The 21,625-nt window shown below is 43.4% G+C and overlaps 2 protein-coding genes across 2 annotated transcripts in view; both read right to left on the bottom strand.

The window, feature by feature from the left end:
• LOC142108296 (vomeronasal type-2 receptor 26-like) overlaps positions 1–21,625 on the bottom strand; it is a 117,281-nt gene that overhangs the window by 17,169 nt on the left and 78,487 nt on the right. The window lies entirely within an intron of this gene.
• On the bottom strand, positions 1,084–20,287 carry LOC142108933 (uncharacterized). Its single transcript, XM_075192910.1, has 5 exons — positions 19,783–20,287; positions 19,359–19,442; positions 18,557–18,882; positions 13,118–13,355; positions 1,084–1,292 (listed from the first exon to the last, which is right to left on the bottom strand). Exons 1-5 carry the CDS (start codon positions 20,285–20,287, stop codon positions 1,084–1,086), a joined length of 1,362 nt encoding a protein of 453 aa, XP_075049011.1.

The following is a 21,625-nucleotide window of genomic DNA, read 5'->3' as shown; positions in this document are numbered from 1 at the left end:
GTTTTCTATGGTTTTTTTGGATGATCAGCTATCGTTATTGTTAGTGTATCTTATGTGTGGCCCAAACCAACTCGTCGTCTTCCAGTGTGGCCCAGGGAAGCTAAAAGGTTGGACACCCCTGGTTTAGACTGTCACCAGGGAACCCTTCTATGCTAAATACCCCTAGCAGCACTTCCACAGTTATGGAGGACAGACCTACAGCCTCTGGATGCCAGGTAGCGTGGTCCATCACAATGAGGATGTATCTCTTTCCCAATCTACTGGGCACAGCCACTGTCCACAGCCACCCACTTAAAAAAGTTCCCAACTATTGGCAAGGCCTGAGGGGAGCACAAGCATTGGGGCGCCCAAGAAGCTGACACATATGAAAGGACTTACAGTAGGACCGAACGTCATTCGACATTCCAGGTCAGAAAAAGTTCTGTGTCAGGCGCTTCAGTGTTCGGTCTCTGCCCTTGTGTCCCGCCATAGGGATTTCGCGGGTAAGTGACATTAGTTGCACCGAAAGACCCATTAGTACCACCAGTTGAACTTGTTCCCGGACTGGTCTATCCCACTCTACCTTCCTAGCTACACGGTACAACAACCCTTTACACCAGGCCACACTCCCCACCTTCATCACTGGAAGGCTGCCGCCAGCCTGGTGCTTCATGCCTTCCAGTGAGGGATCAGAGAGCTGTGCTGCCCTGAACTCTTCCCTGCGGCCTGAGCGATTATCTAAGTCAGGATTCGCTACAGGGTGGTCTATGTTGTGGTTACTAGGGTAGGTCGAAGTGGGGTTAGTTAAAGGGGGGTCAGGTCACTATGATCAACTATACTCACCACTGGAGCTGGCATACTGCTAGGGACAGGAGCATCACCGGGCACCCTCACAAGACCAGGTGGACGAGAGACAACATCCTCTGCGTTGCTAGGGGATATAGTCTTTCCAGAGACGAAGGGCTGGCTGTTTCCTGAAGAGATAGCAGATGTGGTCTTTTCCTCTGGGCTGGCTGAAGCTGCGGTTGCTGGTGATGGCTGTTGTCTAGCAGCTGTGGTCTTTTCCTCTGAGCTGAGCTGTGCAGGTGTAGATCCTGAAGACTATTACCTAGAGCCAAGCTGCCAAACTACAGAGTTTAGAAATGTGGTCACAATTCCATCGTTGCCCAAGATCACATCAGTTCGGAGGTCATCCATAACGGCGACATCTCGCAACTCCTTGCCATCTCCCCAGTCCAGATACACCCTTGCTCCAGACACTTCCCTCTCCAATCCATCTACCACGGTAACTTTGGGAGTTGGACCCTTCAATACTGCAACAGGATCAATAAGATGAGGGCTCACTACAGTTATGGATGTCTCTGAGTCTCTCAGTCCTCCTCCCTGCATGGGTACCACTTGGATCGGCTGCAGGTTCTTCCACAGGTTTTGGGGGGTCTTTTGGACACACTATCTCCGCTGAGTCACCTTCAGACAGACCCCACTCCATACAGCTGGCAGTGGTGGAAGCAGTCTCTAATGGCTCCCTTTTGACAGTTTGGCAAGTCAGCTCTGCCCCCGGAATCGGATTAGGGGCACAAGCCTGAGGTGCTGGGACTGTGGGAGAGTTCATCCAAAGTTGTACCATTTCCTCTCCAGCCTGTGCTCCAGTGGTCTCTGATAACTCCGAAGGGAACGGTACTTGTTTTTGGGGGTGAGTAGAAGAGGGTTGTCCCCCTGATTGTACAGTTCTTTGGGGTTGGCTGTTAACCTGGCACTTCTGCAAGTGTGGCCTCACTGCCACATACTGATCCGTCAACTGGGCCGCTTTTTCCAGGGTTCCGATACACACAGCGGTAAAACTGCTCTCTGCAAATTAAGTCCACTAATTCTTCCCAGGACTTGGCTTTAGATCCATTAATCCATCTTATTGCCAACTGCCGCAACTGGTTGGCAAATTCCTCATGGCTGATAAGGGTGCTTTTAGTCAAATCCCAAAACTTCTGCCGGTAGGTCTTCAGGGTTAAGGAGGGCCCGTTTTACCATGTCATAGTCCGCACAGTCCTTTGGGACCCTCCGTGATAAGCTTCCACTGCACCACCTTATAGCGTGGGAACCAGATACTTTACCCACTCTTGTTTGGGCAAGTCATGGAGGCTACAAAACATTTTGAACACCTGCAAATGTCCATCAATATCTCCAACAGTGTCATCAAATTTGGTAAAGTGGAGATATCCCAATCTGGGCGACTGTTCATGGGCAGCTGCAGGAAGCGGTGCCCACTGATTGCCCTACAACTTAATGATAAGCAATTGCTCTGCCTCAGTTATTTTGTCTCCAAGGGACCCCAGCTGCTGCATTAGTACAGAAAAATAACCCTCATCACGCTGTGGAACTTGCGCCACTGGTTCACTCTGTGGGAGGGGACTGTCACTGGGAACAGGTGCTGTGTTCTGGGATGTTACTGCAGGTGCCGCTAGGTTTGGCGTTACCCTCTCCTCCTGGTCACTGTCAGCTTCCTCATCTGCTGACCCGTACTGCTCATCCCAGGCCTTCAGCACCTGTCTCATTTCACTCCTTTTCGCTGTATAAGGAATTTCTATCTTCTTTGCTTGGCACAGTATCTCGAGGTCCGCCTTGGACATTTTACTGTACTTAGACATCCGGTACGTTCTCCTGGTTGCAGTTATTCCTCTCCTGAAAAACTCAGCTCTCCTGACTGGTGCACGAAAAGCCACCTGGAGTTTTCAAACCGCTTTCTACCAGAAATCTGTGATAGGATGGACCAACTATGCCAGCCTGTCTCTTGCTGCTGGGAAATGGCTTGGCTTACTTTCCCACCATTCTCTTTCTTTATCCCAAATGCGCCCTCTAACCACAGTAGGAGGGGCTTCCAAATGCTGCCACCACTGGACACCTTACCTGCATCAAGAACCGGGTTCCCTCTGGGTAACTGTCACTGCTAGTTTACCTGGGCTGATACCGCTGACCTCTTACTATGGATCAGGGTTGCTGTGGATGGATCCTCCCTGGCCTATCACACTGGCCAGAGCTGCTGGGTAGCCGGCAGAACGATGGTACCGGAAAACTGGGTCCGAACCTCAGAACAGCCAGAAACATATTAGAGTTGGGTCTAATCTGTAGGTCACAGAAATTTCAGCATGGAGAAGTTTTCAAGCAGGTATTTGAAGCAAAGATGGTTTATTAGCTCATGTAGTCCTAACAAGGACAGTTCACACGTCAGTCTGTGGTACATAACTCCTGGCAGGGGTTAAGCCAGCCCCCTGATCCGAGATGGCTCCACAGCATCTTAGCTATTTTTAGTATTAGGATGCAATATTTGTTTCCCCAAGCATAGATTTAAATGCAATTTATTCTTAAAAAAAATTACACTTATCTGTCATATCCTAAAACTTGCTGTTATTTTCTGCATCCTTTTTTAGACACAGAGGAATTCTAACAGCGAGTCTAATTAAACCTTCCTGTGCCTTGAGTTGTGTTGGACACTTACACATCAAAAGGTCTGATTAAGATGAGATTAACATGGGTCTTATTTTAAGACAGTTGCAGAATACACATTTCATCCACTCTATTGCTGACTTGGGAATTACCAAAGAAAAGTTACAAAACCCCAGGCAAGTAATTTCCCTACATAACATATCCCAATGTAACACGATAAATGCATTTGCAAATATACATTTGTGCCTGCATCTCTTATTGAAATACATTTCTACAATAAATTATTTCTATATGATCCAGCAAAAAATAAGTTATTTATAGATAGTAAGAGATATTTTTATTTCGGAAGATTTAAGTTTTGGAATACTTACATGGGAAATATAGTTGCATTGTAATTGGCTGCATTGTGCAACACTGTATAATATAACTTGTAAATATCTCCTAGATAAAGGTGCACACTGCATTGTATAATTGGCCTTGCTGGCTCTCACCCCCCCCCCTCCCCACATGTGTAAAGAGCACAATGTGTAATGGCTGCCATATGATTTTGTATTAACAGCCTATGAGACTAAAGAAATATTAGTGGACATTGTGTGATAACTGCTGAATAGAGAGATATTTGATGTGGACTGGCTAATAATGCTTGTAATAAGTTAAGGGCCTATTGTTGAAGGTTGCATTGTTAGTAAATTGGGCCTTTGAGCTAACATGTGCTTGTAACAAAGCATTGTCAGGTCATCCATTTTGGGTGGTGACTTTGCATTGTAAGAAAAAGTTTAATTTTGAGTATAGATACCGGAATAGTGATATATAGATTTTTGGTGCAATTAGGATTAAGATGGAGATAATTTAGTCAACATGTGAATTGTAAAGGATTCTGAGATACATTCACACACACACACATACATCCAGGCACATATACATAATTAGCAAGAAATTAATAAGATATTGTACCTACAAACAGAGTGTCACCTATTATATTTACCGTGTGTAAAATTATGTTATTGAATTTATATTATTAGAATCTTTCCTTGCAATAATGTATTTCATACATATATATCTGCGTTGCGGTTATGAATTTATAATGTATTGATACAGGAGATATTATATATAGAAATCTGGGTGATGCAGTAAATTAGGTTTAAAGGACTGAGGTAGGTGTGTCATAAGAGGGAAAGTGTAAATGAGTATGGTATGGTACACTCACTTCTACATTTGTAAGTAGTTCACATTTAATAAAGTTCCAACTCACATTCTTTTATTTTAAGAATTAGAGATTGTTTACACATAGATAAATCTACATTACAGGTATTTATGGTTCAGGTCCTAAGAAATGTATGGTGTTTGGTCTTTTATTAATCTACATTTTACCAGCATGAATTCGGTATCATTGGAGAAGCAATCGAAAATAGCGATGGCTAGTTATGATTAATATAAGGTTAATTCTGATAAAATACTCTGATAATGGGTTAGTTTAAACCAGATTTTTGTCAGGAAGAGAAAATCAAACTGCATATAAACAGGCACTGGCCCAGTAACTCTCTCTCTCTTTGACCACAGACTTCAGAATTGAATGACTGTTACTGAATTCAAAGCGCAAACATAATGTATCGGTAATACTTTCTTGTATTTTGTTATACTTTGATATGTTTTGCTATTAAATCTCTTTGAGCATTGGAACCACATTAATCGCATCGGACAATCTTTATTGGTGACGAAAGAAACGGATATAACTCTACTCAGAAGCTTCTTTGACTTTGCTAAAACATCTTCAGGACTATGCCATTGGCTGAATGTTTTCCCTCATATTTAAGTAGACATAATTCTTATACATTACTTTATACTTTTTCTCTAGTACCTACAGAGAAATGTTTTATAATATCTTTCAATCAATGGTTTCTGTCTCCACACCGCAGATATAACATCAGCCTCTCTGATTCCACTAGTTGTCCTAAATGTCACGTTGACTAGACTTTTTTTTATCACTATCTTTATATTAAACATTGTTGGAGGCAGGTATAACAATACAACTCTGATATTTTGTTGAATTATATGCCTCCTTTGACCCCAGAGTGGGTTGTCCTGGGATTTACCTCTAAGACATTTAGGATGACAAAGTGAAGTTGGATGATGTTATTATTTCTTCAGTAGCTAGAAAAAGTATACTGCAGATGTGGACTCAAGAGTCCCCTCCATCTCTGCCAGTATTTAAAACTAAGTTGTTTTATATTTCCAGGATGGACTGTTTGGAATCCTCGTTTCTTAAAGAAAAACTGACTAAAGTTTTTTTCAGCTTTTGGGATAGTTAAATTGACTCATTGCCCAGTTCCATCAAATTCAGTTCTGCTTTGGTTTAACATAATGGTATGAGTATAGATTATTAGCAAATGTCCCTACTATTGTTTATACCAGAGGTTAATACTTTCTTAACTACCTCCCCTAATTTAATGTATCTGATCACACCTGGGTTTAAGGGATTTTGTAACCAGGGAGTAGAAACTCAAAGAACCTATGTTTCTTAATGCCTTATGTCTATAGATTTTATGACAACGCAAATGATTGTTTGTTTGTATTGGTTTTTTTTTCTGTTTAACATTGTAATTTTGTATTTTTTGCCTCTGAAAATAAAATTCTAAAGAAAAAAAAAAGAATAGCAGAAAGCAAAAAATAAAATATACTTTTATTAAAAATTGTCATTGGCTTACAATGACTTTTTAAAAATTATCCATATGTGTGGCTAGGTCATGAGTACCGGCCGCCGAATGGGTGCCGTGGCCATCTTGAAATTGATTTCGGCGCTGGGAGGATTAATACCTGGCGCAGAGAGGTTAAATCACCGGCGCTAGGTGCTGCGTGAATGAGTGTGATGTTTAAATGTTTAAATGTAAATAAAAATGTAATGTAGGCTCTGCGGCGCTGGGAAGGAGCACCCAGCGCCGAAGCATCGAAGGGCTTTACCCCCGGCACCAGGTGCCGGGAAATGTCTAAATTTATATTTAAGTCATAAATGTAAAAATATATGTGGCCAGCAATGAGAGCGTTAAATCTCGGGACTAGTAGGACAGTGTAACTATGCAGTCTAGTGTAAATATGTGCATTTTAAATGTAAAAATGTGTGTGCTGAGTGTATTTAATATTGTAACAAAGGGAGGCATTTATCTGACAAGATGCAAAGAAAACATACAAGCATAGTAACACATTGGCGCAGTTATGCACCTAGATTCAGGTTAAACCAAGTAAAGACATATGTGTAGTTTAAAGTTGGTTAACTTAGATGATTTGAAAGCTGCTTCCTCTCAGCAAACAGACAGGGTGTGTCTGTTAGTTCAAACAGAGCCAGTTTTCTCTTAAAGAGAAGGTTGGTGAGTCACCTGTCCATCAAGCTAAGGCTGGGGGAGGAGTATCATGTATAAAAGCTTGTTTGTGTCCTTTATTTATGGAGACCAACGCTGGGGAAGCTGGCTGGTCCTGAGAAAGAGCTGGTCTATGTATAGCTAGCGTTTAGGGTCTCCATAATTGCTGTTAAAGTATACGGTGTCAAAACAGTTACCATCCTGACAATAAAGCTACATAGAAAGGAAGAAGTTGTTCGCGTGTGCTTCTGCAGTAGCGGGCTCTTGCCACAATATGTAATAATAAAACATACACTTACCTTAGTCAAGTGGGGGCTGCAGGAGGAGCTCTGGACCCTTCACCCCCCAGCAACCAGTTTAAGTGGCTGCCAGAGGGACTTCCACAGCAGCCTTCTGGAATCAAATCGATCCAGGAGGTTCAGCACCTTCTGGAGGTCCCAGGAGGCTAATTCACTTGTTAGAGGTCAAAGAGCTTCAACTAGCAACAGGTCAGGGACTGCTGCCCGGGGACCTGGCTGCTCTCCCCTGGTACTATTTTCATCCAGGGGTGGGAGCCAGACCTCGGTACAGGGTCCCAGGAAGTAGTTTTAGGTGGGAGACTTAAAAGATAAATCTCTCACCTCAGCCTCAGACAGTCTGGCACCAAGGAGGAAAGTGAGCTGAGTCTCCCTCTCCCTGGCAGCTCGCAGACTGGGGAGAAACACTCTCCATCCTGCCACTAGTTTCAATGTAAAAAGGTGTTAACCTCTCTGGGCTGATTCACAAGAAGGCTGCATGAATCAGGCCAGACTGGTTAAAAGGTCAGGAGGATGGACTTTTCCTGCCAAGCTAAGTCTCCAAAACTGTATATAAAGAGCACTGGTTTGCACTGAAATGTATTACTGTTCCATCTGACCTTCTGATCACTGGTACCTTAAACCAGTGTGAACTGTCCTTATTAAGGACACATGAGCTAATAAACATAATTTACTTCAAGATCCTGCTTGACAACTTCTTCCCTGCTGTAATTCCTGTGACTTGCAGATTAGACCCAAATATAATCTATTTTCTGGCTGTTCTGAGGTTTGTGTCCATCTTTCCAGGACCAGCGCTTTGCCCACTACCTGCAGCTCTGGCTAGTGTGATAGGCCAAGGGTACTACCGCAACTCTGATTTGAAGGCAAGTGGTCAGGGTTACCAGCCCAGGTGTACCAGCAAGGAGGGTACACTAGCAGCGACAGTTGCCCAGAACAATGTTGTTCTGGATGCCGCTAAGGAGTCCAGTGGTGGCAGTTTAACTTCCTCCTACTGTGGTTAAAGGGTGCATTTGGGATAAAGAAAAGGGGACGGTGGCAATGTAAGCCCAGCCAGTCCCCAGCAACACAACAGACAGGGTGGCATAGGCGATCCATCCTGTCACAATATGTATTTGTTTAGATGTACAATTTTAAGCGTTTTACTAGATTTATATACTTAGGTGTGAATATTTTGGTAATCTATGGTAAGTTTAAAAGTTCTTCAACAGTGTTCCTTTGCCATGTTTGATGTACCAGGCCAAAAAAAAGTTTCATATAAAGATCAATAGCTTTAAAACATGCTTAAACACTGGAGAAATGATTACACAAATTCTTAATATAGCTTTCAAAGCTGAGCTACTTCTGCATAAGAGGGCATTTTGTGACACTCTCAAGTGTATTATAAATACCATATACATTATAGACATACCAAAACCTGAGCATCATCTCCAGAGTTGTGAGAATTCCACTGTTGAAATCATAAAATTTGTCAAATTGCAGGTTACCCCCCTTCTGAAAAACATCCTTTCCTGATACACAGAAATAAGGCATGAGTTACATATATGAGGCAAAGAGCAAACAATTTTAGAAGGCTCTATGGATTAGTGCCTAATAATATAATAGATTAAATGAACACAAAAATTGTAACCTTCAAAACAGGAACATATTTAATATGATGTGGTGGTTTTTTATGCTCCTTATGATGCTTTTTAGAAATTTGTTTGAAGAGGCATATTGCCATTTTTAATCCATTCATATTAAACCTACTGAAGGACATTGGCATGCACAATTATTGCGGGCTCAAAAGGCTAACTGGAGCAAGACTAACCTGTGACCTGTTATTTATAGATTTGTAACTACGCTCCTCCCTGGTAGCTATTTGGGATATGACTGTATGAACAGCATGCGATAAAGCGATACAAAAGACCAAATTGCCTAAATAGTCTAGAATATAATATACTAAAAAACAACAATTTCCTGATTATAAAATGCAGGCCCCAATTGGCCAGCACATTACTAGAGGACAGAGGCTTGGATAGATCTAGAACTGCCCTGTCTCCCTCTATGGTGCTACCAATTATTAACATTATGAATTTAACCTCTGGATATACAGCAGTGGGCACTAATAAACTGCTCTATGATTAAATAATATTAATCATAATATTGCTCTATCTCATGGAACAGGAGCTCTGTAAGTAAAAAAATCAGTGCTACATTATTATACAATAATGAAGAAGGCTTAATGTACCTGTCCAATTTGTGATGATAATGAGTGTGAAGAAAAGAGTGTGATACACTAATCATTTTGTTTCTCGTTTCTCACATTATGTGGATTATAATAAATACTTTTTATAGCCCTTGCTTTTGTTCCCCAGCTCCCCAGACTACAACTGCATTGTCCAATTACATGTGGTTAAGGGGACATTGTAGTTCAATGTTAATATGGATATTGTGTATTATATATTGATGACTTGCAGTAATGTTATTCATTGTCCTTAAACTAAAGCCAGGAGAGTTATGGGTAAAGATCAGGTGGTGTCCACAATACACGTGAGAGGGTGGGAGCTGCAGTCATTCTCCCCCCTCCTTCTTCTACAGGAAGCATGGAACAGCTGGGGACCCTGTGACATCACAAAGTAGTGTAAGGGGTTAATTTTAGGAGGGGCTCACTGCTACCTTATCCTTGGAAGTAGGGGAAGCCAATTAGCATCAATTGTTCTCCTTAGGGCTAGTCCAGACATTCTGTCTGCATCCCAGCAGGGGGATTCTGTGAAAGGGCAGCTCATCTTCACTGCCCTGTCCAAACCCCCTAGTCCTGCACTGACCAATAGTTAAGAAGAATAGACCCAGGGGTTTGCCCAAGGAGGGGAAAGACTGTGGAATGACTCCAGGGGGAAAGGTATTCATTCTGGGATTTCATTCATGAAGGTGCAAGATCTAGTTTTGAGTTGTCGTTCTCTAACTAGAGTCTATATATGCAGATGAGAGAGAGATCCATGGGTCGTGAAGTCTGGACAGCCAGGTGACTATAAATCCTTAAACTAGTGGGGCAAGGGAGTGTCAGAATTACTCTGTGGAATTGATGATACCTGCCAGCAGTTGGAGCTACTGAGTACTGAGGCGCGGAGTCTAACACGCCCCTGGTTTTCACCAGGAACCCCCGCAAGGAGGTATGGACTTTGCTGCAAGAGATGCACAGGTCGCGGCCCTCAGTATCAGTCAGCTGGCGAGGTAACAATTGAGGCAGCGGTGACAGCCCACCAGGATGCAGGATGGAAGAGTAGTCAACAAGCTGGGTCACAACCAGAGGAACGGATATAGCCGAATCAGAAGCAGGAGAATGGTCAGGAAGCCGGGTCAATACCAAATATCAGTCTAAGCCAGAATCAGGAACCGAAGGAGAAGTCAGGAACAAGCCCGGTCAGAATCCAAGTAACAGCAACACAGGAACAAATGCTGGAGCAAGGCTGAAGACCAAATACTCTGGCACTAGACATGTGTCAGAGGCTGCTTTATATACCCTAAGGTGCCTCCTGATAGGGTTAGGGAGATTTTGGTGGTAACACATGCTGGCTGCAGACAGGTGAGCAGAGATAGCGTCCTGCTGCTAGGCAACAGGACGTAGTTGCTTGGAAGGTGCAGGCGTCCATCTCCTGCCCCAAGTGTCAGTGTGGAGATGGCGCCTGACAGGGAGAGATGATGTGGTAGATCTGCCTGCCATTTATTTACTGTGTGTACATAATATTCTAGTTTTGTTTGTATGACAATAAATGTACTGTTGTATTTGTATAACTTCATTTGCCTGAGTGACCATACGAATCCTAGAAGGTACTGGGTAGACTTCCCTGGCATAGGAAGGCACCCGTGTGTGGCCAGCCAGTGTGAAGTGGGTAGCATTGGGCCACATAAACCCGGTACCTTCACAATGAGCATTTCTAGTATAATGCTATTGTGGTATTCTCTTTACTATAGGAGTTGAGGCATTCCTAATAATTTATAGCTGCAAAACTATTTCATTGGCAGAGATATAGAACTGAGGGTTGATTAGGCCCGAAGGAAAATAAAAGCTAAGATTTGTGTGCATAACTATTTTTATCACTAAGACTTAACAAAGCAGGAATGTGTGGTGTTGTTTGGACAAGTGTCATAGGGGACAGGAGCAATTGGAATGGTTTAAAAGAACGGGGAGGAGTTAGGGAGCTCTCTTGGTTACAGGGAAAGAATCCAGATAAGTATCCCTGCAATTGTCTGCTTATTTTCTGTTCATTCCTCCTGATACAGTTTTCTCCCCTGCCCTCTTTATTCTTTAATTTCTTAATAGTGGTTGTCTTCATCCCCTAGTTCTATCTCCCTGTGTGTTGTCTCCTTTTCTATCTTTCTTTGTCTTTTCCCTTTCTTTTTTCATATGCTTTCCCCCTTTTTCACCTTCTCATTTCCTCATTCCTCCCATTCAACCCCACTTCCCATTTGTCTTTATCATCCTTTCTTTTGCATTTTACTTTTTCCTCATGGCGACCACCTTAATCGCCCAATGCGCAGGCCAACTCACCCTCCCCAAGCCATTTGGCGCTGAGGGGGGGGCACTCCTGCAAGGAGAATCAGCACCAATGTGAGCAGGCCAGTTAGTCGCGCGGCGGAGAAGAGAAACCCTTCCGCCTGCCACACGTAATGCAAACTTCGCTTAAGAGAACTTTGCGCCCTCGTCCCCCACCCCCAATCCACGCGTGCCGTGAAATGCAGTTGCTATAGTGACCCTTTAGCCATGGTCACTTTCGGTAGAAGCGCCCGAGACGCGGCCACGGCTAGGGTTCCTCTGCGCAAGCAGCAAGCGAGGCTATAGTAGGGGAGCAGGGAAGCGGATATCCCCCCCCCCCGTAGCCTCTAGGGGGCCATTAGGTCACCCACTGCCGCCAATATTATGCATGAGTCCCCCAGGCAGCAGAGGAGGTCTGTTCTCGGGGGGCGGGGTACCCCCTTCTGCGGCACCACCAGGGCACAGGCACAGATCTTCAAAATAGGGTTTCCATGCACCAACTGAAATCTTGGCGTTCTGGACACCCCAGGCACCATGGCCACCTTCCTGGCAATTATACCTCCAGTGAGCCCTCAGGAGGCACCATGCTCCAGTATTATAAATTGAATCAATATATGGGCTCCCTTCCCCGGCAATCCTTTCATTTTAGAATTTATGGGGAGTTTTTTCCCCCAGCGCAGGCAGACAGCAGTGCAATCTTCCCTGTCCTCCTGGTTAATACTGCGCCCCAGTAGGCTTCCCAGGCCCAGAGCCGTGTCCAGGTTGATGAAGGCAGGGGAGCCTGTGGTGGTGGCGCGGGTGAAGGAATTAGCGGGTGGTTCGCATAGAGGGGCATCCGGTGCCCGGTCATCCCATGGTGCCAACACTGGCAGCTCTCGCGGAGCATCAGTAGAGTATAGCCAGCGTGTTGGTAGGGCACCTTCTGGTCCCACAGGGTCACAGAGGTCGCAATGCTTTTTTGATGATTATGTTAATAATATTTCTCTCTCAGCAGATTACTCAGCAGTACAGGCCATGAAAGCAGATGACGACTATACTCGCAGCTGCAGTTATCGGATCGAGCTGGCTTCGGAAGGCCCAGCTTCCCTATTAGGCTCCTCAGGCGGATTTAGGAGGAGGAGTGAGAGTGATGATGATTATTGTCATGATGATTTGTATTTTTTTTCAGACAGTAGAAGCTCTACTGAGGATTCTGATAGTTCTGGCGCCTTCTCTCCCAAGCTAGCAAAGGCGATGCCTAAATAAATTATACAGCAGCAGGGTTTGCGGGCGAGCAGGCTGTCCCTCATGTCTAGTAGGTCTAGCCGCCTCACATGGTCTGAGATGCTGGGCTCCGAGAACACATCCATATATAATGGGGTTCGCGCTTCAGTCAGGTACAGGATTCTCAAAGCGCAGTATGTAGATATATTTACCATTACAGAGAAGGGTGGCAGCTATGGCGAAGGGGGATACGGTGAGGCCAGCTTAAAAATGTACTGTAACTGGCCTACTACCTGGAGTCTCGCCCCGGGGAATACATAAAGGTACTTAAATACCTCCAAATGATTCATGAGATGTATGTGCCGTCTCGTCCTGGACTACGATGAGGAGTTTAGGTCCAAGTATGATGGTCACCTGAATCTGATGTTTAAAGACATAGAGACCTGGCTCAAGTTTACGGAAGAAGGGCAGGTCCATCTCTTTCCGGCGGTCAAGCGGCGGCCCCCATCCTCCAGGATTTAAATGGTGTTTGTGTCTGGCTTTAACCCCCCGATTTCCAGTCGGGAGCTGCAGCTGTTCATGGATGCAGCGGGATCATTAGAATTTGGGGTCTACTTTGCTGGTGAATGGTGCATGTCGCACTGGCCTGATGATTGGGTTTGTTCCGACTGGACCACTAATCTGGTCCTGCTGAAGTTGTTTCCTATCAAAGTCATGGTGGAACTGTGGGTTATTAGGTTGTTTTCTGGTATGACAAACTGGGAGTGGACCATGCGGTAAATAGGCAGAGCGCTTCCTCTGCCCAGTCATCAGCTTGCTCCGATGGCTCATTTTGCGCTGCCTGTCCTATTACATATGTTTTTGTGCCTTACTTATGCCTGGGATCGAGATCATTCTGGTAGATGCACTATCTAGATGATATTGGGACAAGTTTCGGACGGTTGCCCCGAGGCGGCTCTTACTGGTTCTCCCTGTCCTGCTTATATCTGGCAGTTAGTGAAGCCAGAATAAGGAGCCTGGCGGAATCCTCTTTATAAAACCTTCTACTCTGCGTAAATATCAGTCAGCGTGGCAGGAGTGGCTTGCTTTCTGGGATGCGGTGGCTGGTGGTGTCAGAGAAGTGTACGACCGGATGCAAGGCTTAGCTTGGGCTGGCTATAACGCCAGTAAGTCAAAGTTAACAATGTACACTGCACTGGTGGGTATATCCTTCTTCTTGCAATTGTACAGTTTAGTTGATGTTACTAGGGGATTCTTTATTTCTAGAGCGCTGTATGGCTGGGCGCGAAAGCTCACATCCTTCCAGATGGCAGGAGACACATTAGTCAGGGTATTCTGAAAGACTTAGGCTCTATGGGCTCTCTCGGGTGTGCATGTTATTCCAATTTAGCTCGGCCTTTGTCATGCTGTTCTTTGAGGCATTTCAGTTAAGACAGTTGGTAGCCTCCGGGCGGTCTGCTTCGCTCTCTGGCATGTTAGCAAAGGACGTTGTATTGTTCACTAAATCAATATTTTGCAAAGTAAGATGGTCCAAGACAGATCAGTTGTATAGGGGGCGATGGGTTACACCGTTGCCCCGGTGCAGGTATTCGGTATTCCCGTTACAGCTGGTCACTAGTTTTTCTGGACTTTGGCCACAGGATGTATTGCTGTGGCTGGTGCATAGTGATGAGACCCCCCTCACTCGGTTTCCATTCATGGCGGTCTTTAAGCGCATGCTGGATCCTTTGGACTTGAATAGCACGGAATTAGGCACACATTCATTTAGAATAGGTGCGTTCACATCTGCGGCTGTGGATGGGGAGTCAGGCCATATAATCAGCAGTTAGGCAGATGGAAGTCCGGTGCATATCAGTGATACTTAGGACCCTCTCTCCTCTCTTGAACTTTTTCTCCCTCTATTACTGGGTGGACACAGGACTTTGTTGCTTGCTGCTCTTGGGTGCAGGTGCGAGAAGGGATTTTTCCATATTTTCCTTCTAAAGTGGACCTGATTGTTTATTGGCACAATGAGATTTTGACCTTTTTTTCCTTCGACTGTGTTTTTTTCGGTTAAGGCAAATCTATAGAGTTGTGCCTAGAAATATTGTCCGACCTGTTGTCTGGCCTGATCTGTTTCTGTGTTGGTCCAACATAGTCCCTCGAAGGTGAATGCAGTCATGGGCAATTATTTATGTTCACTAGGTTGCATGAGAATTGAGAACCCGAGAATTAGGTATCAAAACCCAGGCCTCTATAGGCCGGATGGAGTGCAACTGACGGAAGAAGTGTTAGGTGTTTTCATAGCAAAGATATGCACGGCTTTAGGCAACATGGTTAAGTGATAGTATGCTGGTGGCCCTAGGTTTGGGAGTGAACCTGACGTGGCTGGAGAGCACTGTACAGGATAAACAAGGTGGGTGAAGCGCACATTCATGATAGTCAGGTGTTTGGAACCCATTCCATTCGAAGAGTCAGCTTAGGTTCGGTGCAAGTACAGCTCATCTGGGCTGGCTTGCGGTGCATTACAATTAGCCCAGAAGGGGGCGGGTTCCGGCTTTGCTGGGGACTGTTGTCACATTAACATGCAGATACTAGGGTTCCCTTATGTATAGACAAGGCGGAGTACAATGTTCTTCCGCCACCATAATAGTAAGCTGTTATTTAATTAAAGAAGTTTTTACTTGCCAACAACTCAGTGTGGTGTCTTTTATTATAGCACATAAAGGTTAGGGATAAAACCAGAAAAGGTCTATGTTTATGTTATCAACCGTTAAGCATTTTAATAGAAATGAGGGATGATTAGGCCCAAAGGAAAAAAAAAGCTGAGGTTTGTGGGCATTACTATTTGGATCACTACGGGAAAACAAAGCAGGAAGGTGTGGTGTTCTCTGGATAAGTGTCATAGGGCGCAGGAGCAAAGGAATGGTTTAAATGAGCGGGGAGGAATTAGGGAGCTCTCTTGGTTCCAGTGAAAGCAATCCTCCCTCCCAGTCCCGATTCCTTTACCGGTGTTCGCTTTCTTGGTGAAGGTATCCTTCTCTATGGATTAAGTACCCTGTAGTGAGAGGGGTGATTACTAAACACTTACTAACTAAAGTAAACAATTGATGCGAGGGCCTGGCTATCTAAAATGCGAGTGCCAGAGCAGACATGGAAGAATCTGGAGCCACTTAGTTCACATGCTTGTGGTATAGCACAGGGTGCTGGTTCAACCCCAGTGGTATGATGGTATGGTACTGGTGTGCTGATTGAGCCCCAAAGGTAGGTTTGGCCAACCTGGAGCTCGGGCCGCGGTATGGTATGGGCATGCTGGTTCAACCCCGTAGCTTGGTTTGGCCAGCCTGAAGCACAGGTCGTGGTATTGTACGGGTGTGTTGAAACCTATTCCATTCCAAGAGTCGGCTTAGGTTCGGTGCAAGTACAGCTTCTCTGGGCTGGCTTGCAGTGCATTATGGTTAGCCCAGAAGGGGGCGGGTTCCGTATTGCCTGGGGATGGTTGTCAAATTAACATTCAGATACTAGGGTGCGCTTATGCATAGACAAGGCTGAGTACAGTGTTCTCCCAGAATAGTAAGCGGTTATTTAAATAAAGAAGTTTTTATTTGCATATAAGTTGGTATGGTGTCTTTTATTATAGCACATAAAGGTTAAGGTTAAGACCAGGAAAGGTCTGTGGTTATATTATCAACCATTAAGCATTTTAAGAAATTTCTTGCACCAGCCTCTCCTTTAACTTAATCCCCATAACAATACTGCACCTGCCTAGTACACAAACATTTGATGCAATTTCTTCTTTTTTAATAAGCGAGGTGAGGGGCCTATCCCTTTTTAAGTATGATCGCCATTGTGTGTGTCACATGTCTTTATATATCTAAAACATATCTCATTATTACCAACCTTTCTTCTGTCTTATTTGTGTCCTATTGCCTTTTTATGTCTTTTACCTAGTAATACTTCTATCCTTAGAATATAGCCAGGCTTGCATGCTCAATAAAATGGTTATATGCATTGTATTCTAACATTTAGCATAAAATAAAGGTGGTATTATATTTTATAAGCTTATGGGGCTAAACCCTTCATATCTGAAAAACTTTTATAAGGTTTCCCTTTAATTTGCATCTATTTATTTATTATATTTCATTATTGCCCATATTTTATTTAATTAATGTTTTCATTATGTGTTTAATTACTTTGATATCTTTTATTACTGAAATTGTATTGTGATCAGTCACATGATTAAAATCCATTGAATATTCAAAATGAAATTACATTTTATTGCTAGAATGAAAACATAACTGAATACAATGAAATGATCAAGGCTTTTAAATATATTCAAGCTTTGGCTATCCTATGTTTGATACATTCAAATTATTCTGATCATTTGGAGCTAAACCTTTGAAGCATGTCAAAGTCTTTGGGCTAGATTTACTATCAGGCGTGTTTGTAAACCCGCCGACTTTCGGCGGATTTGGCGGCGGTTTAGCCATCGCCGGATTTACTAAGGCTAAACCCGCCGTCCAAACGGCCAAAAATGATGTTTCCAAACCCGCCTCTGTATACATCGCCATGACGGTTTCAACAATGTTCAACATACAAACAGCCGGATTTACTATTAGGGGGTTTATAAAGCCGCCGGAAAATCGCCATTCAATAGACCAAAATGAAAGCGCTGCTTGTGAGCGGCGAGATTGCTCAAACAGTGTGCTGTTTCAGATATTTGGGCAATCAGAACAGAAGGAAAAGGGCCATTTCATGTACAAAGTTTTTTACTTTGGGATTGTATATGTTAAAAGGCCAGTGTCTTGTAATTGCAGTGTTGTTTTGGTTTCTTTTTCTCTTGTGTCTTCCCACCATGCAATTTATTTACTGATTTAGTAGAGGTGTGTTATAGCGTACCTTTGTACTTTGGTAAACTAGGTTGAGGTTACTAGAATAATTGGGTTGTGTGGCTATGTATGCACCTGAAAAGGGGTCTGAAATTATCCTGGCTGGCTGTTTGATACATAATCTAGCAATACATCAACTTACCCCACCGATTATTGCAGTAGACAGTGAAGAAGAAGGGGTCCGTGTCACATGGTGATGTGCAGAGCACAGAGGGCGGAAGGGAGATTAGAGACCGTCTAATTGCAAACTACTTTACGTGTAAGTACATAGTATGAAAAACATTTTTTCCTCAAAAATGTGTTTTATGTGAGTGCAATTATAGTATTTTATTGTTAAATTTTTGTACATTGGAACCTTTAAAAACAGGATAGTGTGTACTCCTCATGTGGTAAATATGAACATCCCTGGAATGTGACAGTCAGAGGTCAATGTTTACGTGAAATTAGTGCATAGTTGTTAAAAAATCAGTATACTCTTGTTTAATGTGCAGAAAAGAAAGACTGACACAATAGAAATTTAACTGCATTTATTGCAGAACACAATAAATAAAAACGTATAATAGTTATAGAAACTTGACAAAACATTAATAAATAACAAACATTGTGCTAGCGATGCCTTTTTGCAGGCATATCGCTATGCTTGGTGGCACTCTCTCCCCTCCCTCGCCCACCCCTGGTGCGAGCACCTCTCCTTGGAGGAGTACTCTGTAGAGATGTGGTAGGAGTACTAGCGGCACTGGTGGAGGCCGATGAAAAAGGGGCCGGCAAGCGGGCAATCAGTTCCTGCTGGAGTTGGCCTGCCAGCCGGATAACATTGGCATTCCCCTCGCGAATGGAGGAATGCATGGCGTCCACAGACCCAGACATTTGGGCCAGCTGCACATTTGACTGCTCCAAAGCGCTTGCCAGCCGGTTTATTGCAGCAGGGATTTGGCTCGTGGAGCGGTGTATTCTCCTCAACTGGGCCGCAATTTGTGACATGTGCCCAGTTTGCCTGTCCATGAACAATGTCTGTTGCTGCTGGAATGCGCCAATAGACAGCGCCATTTCTCTGGCTGGGTCCATACTTTCAGGTGCAGGTTGGTGGTGTGATGGTTCAGCAGGGCCAGGCGAAACTTCCTGGAGGCCAGACACAGGGGCATCCACTGTTACCAGGGTGATGGTCGTTTGATCCTCTGGCTCAGGGGACATTTCCAATGACTCCGCCTGAGGTGGCTGGTATGAAGAGGGCCCTGTGTATGAAAAATGACGGTAAGTATATAGTAGATAATAAGTTTGTATATTGCATTCTGAACACTGGATAGGAAAGAATATTCTTTAGCAACTACAGATTATTTCAAAATGTTTGCATTCCTGATTTCTAGTCCTATGCTACCTGCTTACGGATGCACTTATTATCCTTTTAATACCCATTATCATTTGGACTGTGTAGTACATGCTGGGTTATTTTGACTAAACTACATGCTATAAAAAGTGGAGATGTTGCCTATAGCAACCAATCAGATTTTAGCTGTCATTTTGTTGAATGCAATAAATAAAGTAAAGGTATATTCTGATGGGTTACTATAGGCAACATATCAGTTTAGTAAAATGTAGCCCAAACTTCTCATTGCAAACAATAAAAAAAAAAAAAAATTAAATTGACAGCAACATTTGCACAGAAAAACAATTAACTCCATTATTTCTCTCCTAAACAGAAATCACACACCTGCTTGCTCGTCTGTGCCCGAATCTCTCGCTGAAGGTGGAGGTGTAGGTCTGGCACTGGGACTGAACTGCGGTCCTGGCGAATCTGGATGTATTAGAAAAAGCATACAATGTATTTCCATAAAAAACAATTTCCAAATATACTGTTTTTAAACCTTTACAAACTATTAGAGTCAAAAATACACTTTGAAAAACAATAAAAAAAAAAATAACAAATAAGAAAAAACGTTTGCACAGAGATAAGAGGTTTTAAAAAGAGAAAAGCAGTTTTAAAAAGAAAAAAGCAGTTTTAAAAAGAGAAAAGCAGTTTTAAAAAGAAAAAAGCAGTTTTAAAAAGAAAAAAGCAGTTTTAAAAAGAAAAAAGCAGTTTTAAAAAGAAAAAAACATTTAAAATACTGTTAGGGTAAAAAAACCAAATAACTCACCAACTACTTGGCCAAAAGAGGGCGAATCGGTGTCCTGCACATTTATGCCCTCTACAATTTCAGCCGGCATTATCTGGCGCAGCTCCTCCTCGTACGTGGTGTACTCCATACGAAGTGGGGGGCCACCACCCGTGCGCCTTGTCGACCTCCTTTCCTGGGCCATCTTCTCTTTAAGCCTCCTCTTAATATCAGAGAAGCGCTTGCGGCAGTGTGCCACTGTCCGCTTCAGTGGGCCCACCGCGTTCACGGCCTCACAGACTCTCCCCCACAGTTGGTGACGCCGCCTTAGAGGAGTCCGGGCTGCCAGGTTCCCTAGGATGACCTCGTAGCAGGGAATGATGTTGTGCACCAACACACAATTCTCATCATGTGAGAAGCGCACATTCCTCCCTGTCTTGGTCTTCCTGCCCTGACCTGTCTCCTCAACCTCTCCCTCTCCCTCCTCTGACCCCTCAACCTCCATCTCCCTCTCCTCAGCCTGTTCTCCCCTCCTATCTCTGGACATTTTTACCCAGAAGACAGAAAAACACAAAACACTGAAGGACTTACAAACACAAAGAATAAACTACACTACCTACAGACACACTCTCCACACAGTCACACACAAGTAACACAGACAAAGGACAAGTCAAATACAAAAAATACAAGACAGAAAATAAATGAGAAAATAAATGTACAAAACAGGAAAAAACCACAGGACTACTCACACTTCAATCAGATATCGCTCCACCAATCCACCAAACTCCAACTCTCACCAACTCTCAGCAAACCACTATCCTCCAAACTCCTCTCACAAAACTCCTCTAAACCCTATCAGAGAAAAAAGTGTCAGGCCAGTGGTTTATATAGGGCTTGTGATGTCAAATCTCCTGAGTTTGAAAATAGCCAATAGTAACAGGCCAGGAGACAGGTGTAATTTTCAAAAAAAACGCCTTTACACAAAAGCGCCGTCATTTAAAGCAAAAGCGCCATGTTCTATTCAAAGCCGCCGGCGGCTTTGAGCATTACATCCCGCCGTTACATCGACGGCGGCTTCAAATTGAAGCTGAAATGCGCCCATTAGTAAATCCGGCTGTGTGCAATGCAAACACGCCGGAAAACCGCCGCGATGCATGGCGGTTTGAAGCCGCCATGCATCACGCCTGATAGTAAATCTAGCCCTTTGTCTTTTGATGATTATAATTAACGATACAAAATGTTCAGTATTGTATATAATGGTCACTTATCTATAGACAGGGAAGTATTAAAAGGAGAGGGATGGCTGATCCAGAACAGACCAATAACCATTAAAATAGTAAAAGAAAGATATTCCTGAATATATTCTATAGGTGTGTACGCCCAGTTACATATATCCCACAGGATTTAAGGGAGCAATAAAGTAAACAAGAGTGGGGGAGAATTTATTTTTGATACAGGTTTTTTTATTTAAGGTGAGTGCATTTATTTTACTGTGTCACAGTGATAGGTTAGGTGGCTTCTGACAACAATTAACTCTACTGTGTGTGTGGTAGATAATTTAGATAAAAATTCCAATGGTGCAGGGACTGATGTTATTTATTATTCACTGGAAATCCCTGTGTAATATGTTGCACCAAACAAATAAATAAGAATTAGTATACAATTAAATAATTTATTAAGAGTAACTGTACAAGATAATATGTTACATTTGAACATTAATATATTACTGTATTAGAGAGTATCTCACTAGAGACGGTAAAAAAATTGGAATTAATTGTATTGAAGATTATGTTATTAGAAATATTAGTATACTAAAATAACCTCTACTAATAAGATAAATAAATAAGGTCTAAGGTCATTGTCACGGGCACTAGGAGTCTTTACC

This window comes from Mixophyes fleayi, chromosome 12 (genome assembly GCF_038048845.1).
Source record: "Mixophyes fleayi isolate aMixFle1 chromosome 12, aMixFle1.hap1, whole genome shotgun sequence".
Taxonomy (NCBI): Eukaryota; Metazoa; Chordata; class Amphibia; order Anura; family Limnodynastidae; genus Mixophyes; species Mixophyes fleayi.
This window is presented reverse-complemented; position numbering and strand designations above follow the sequence as displayed.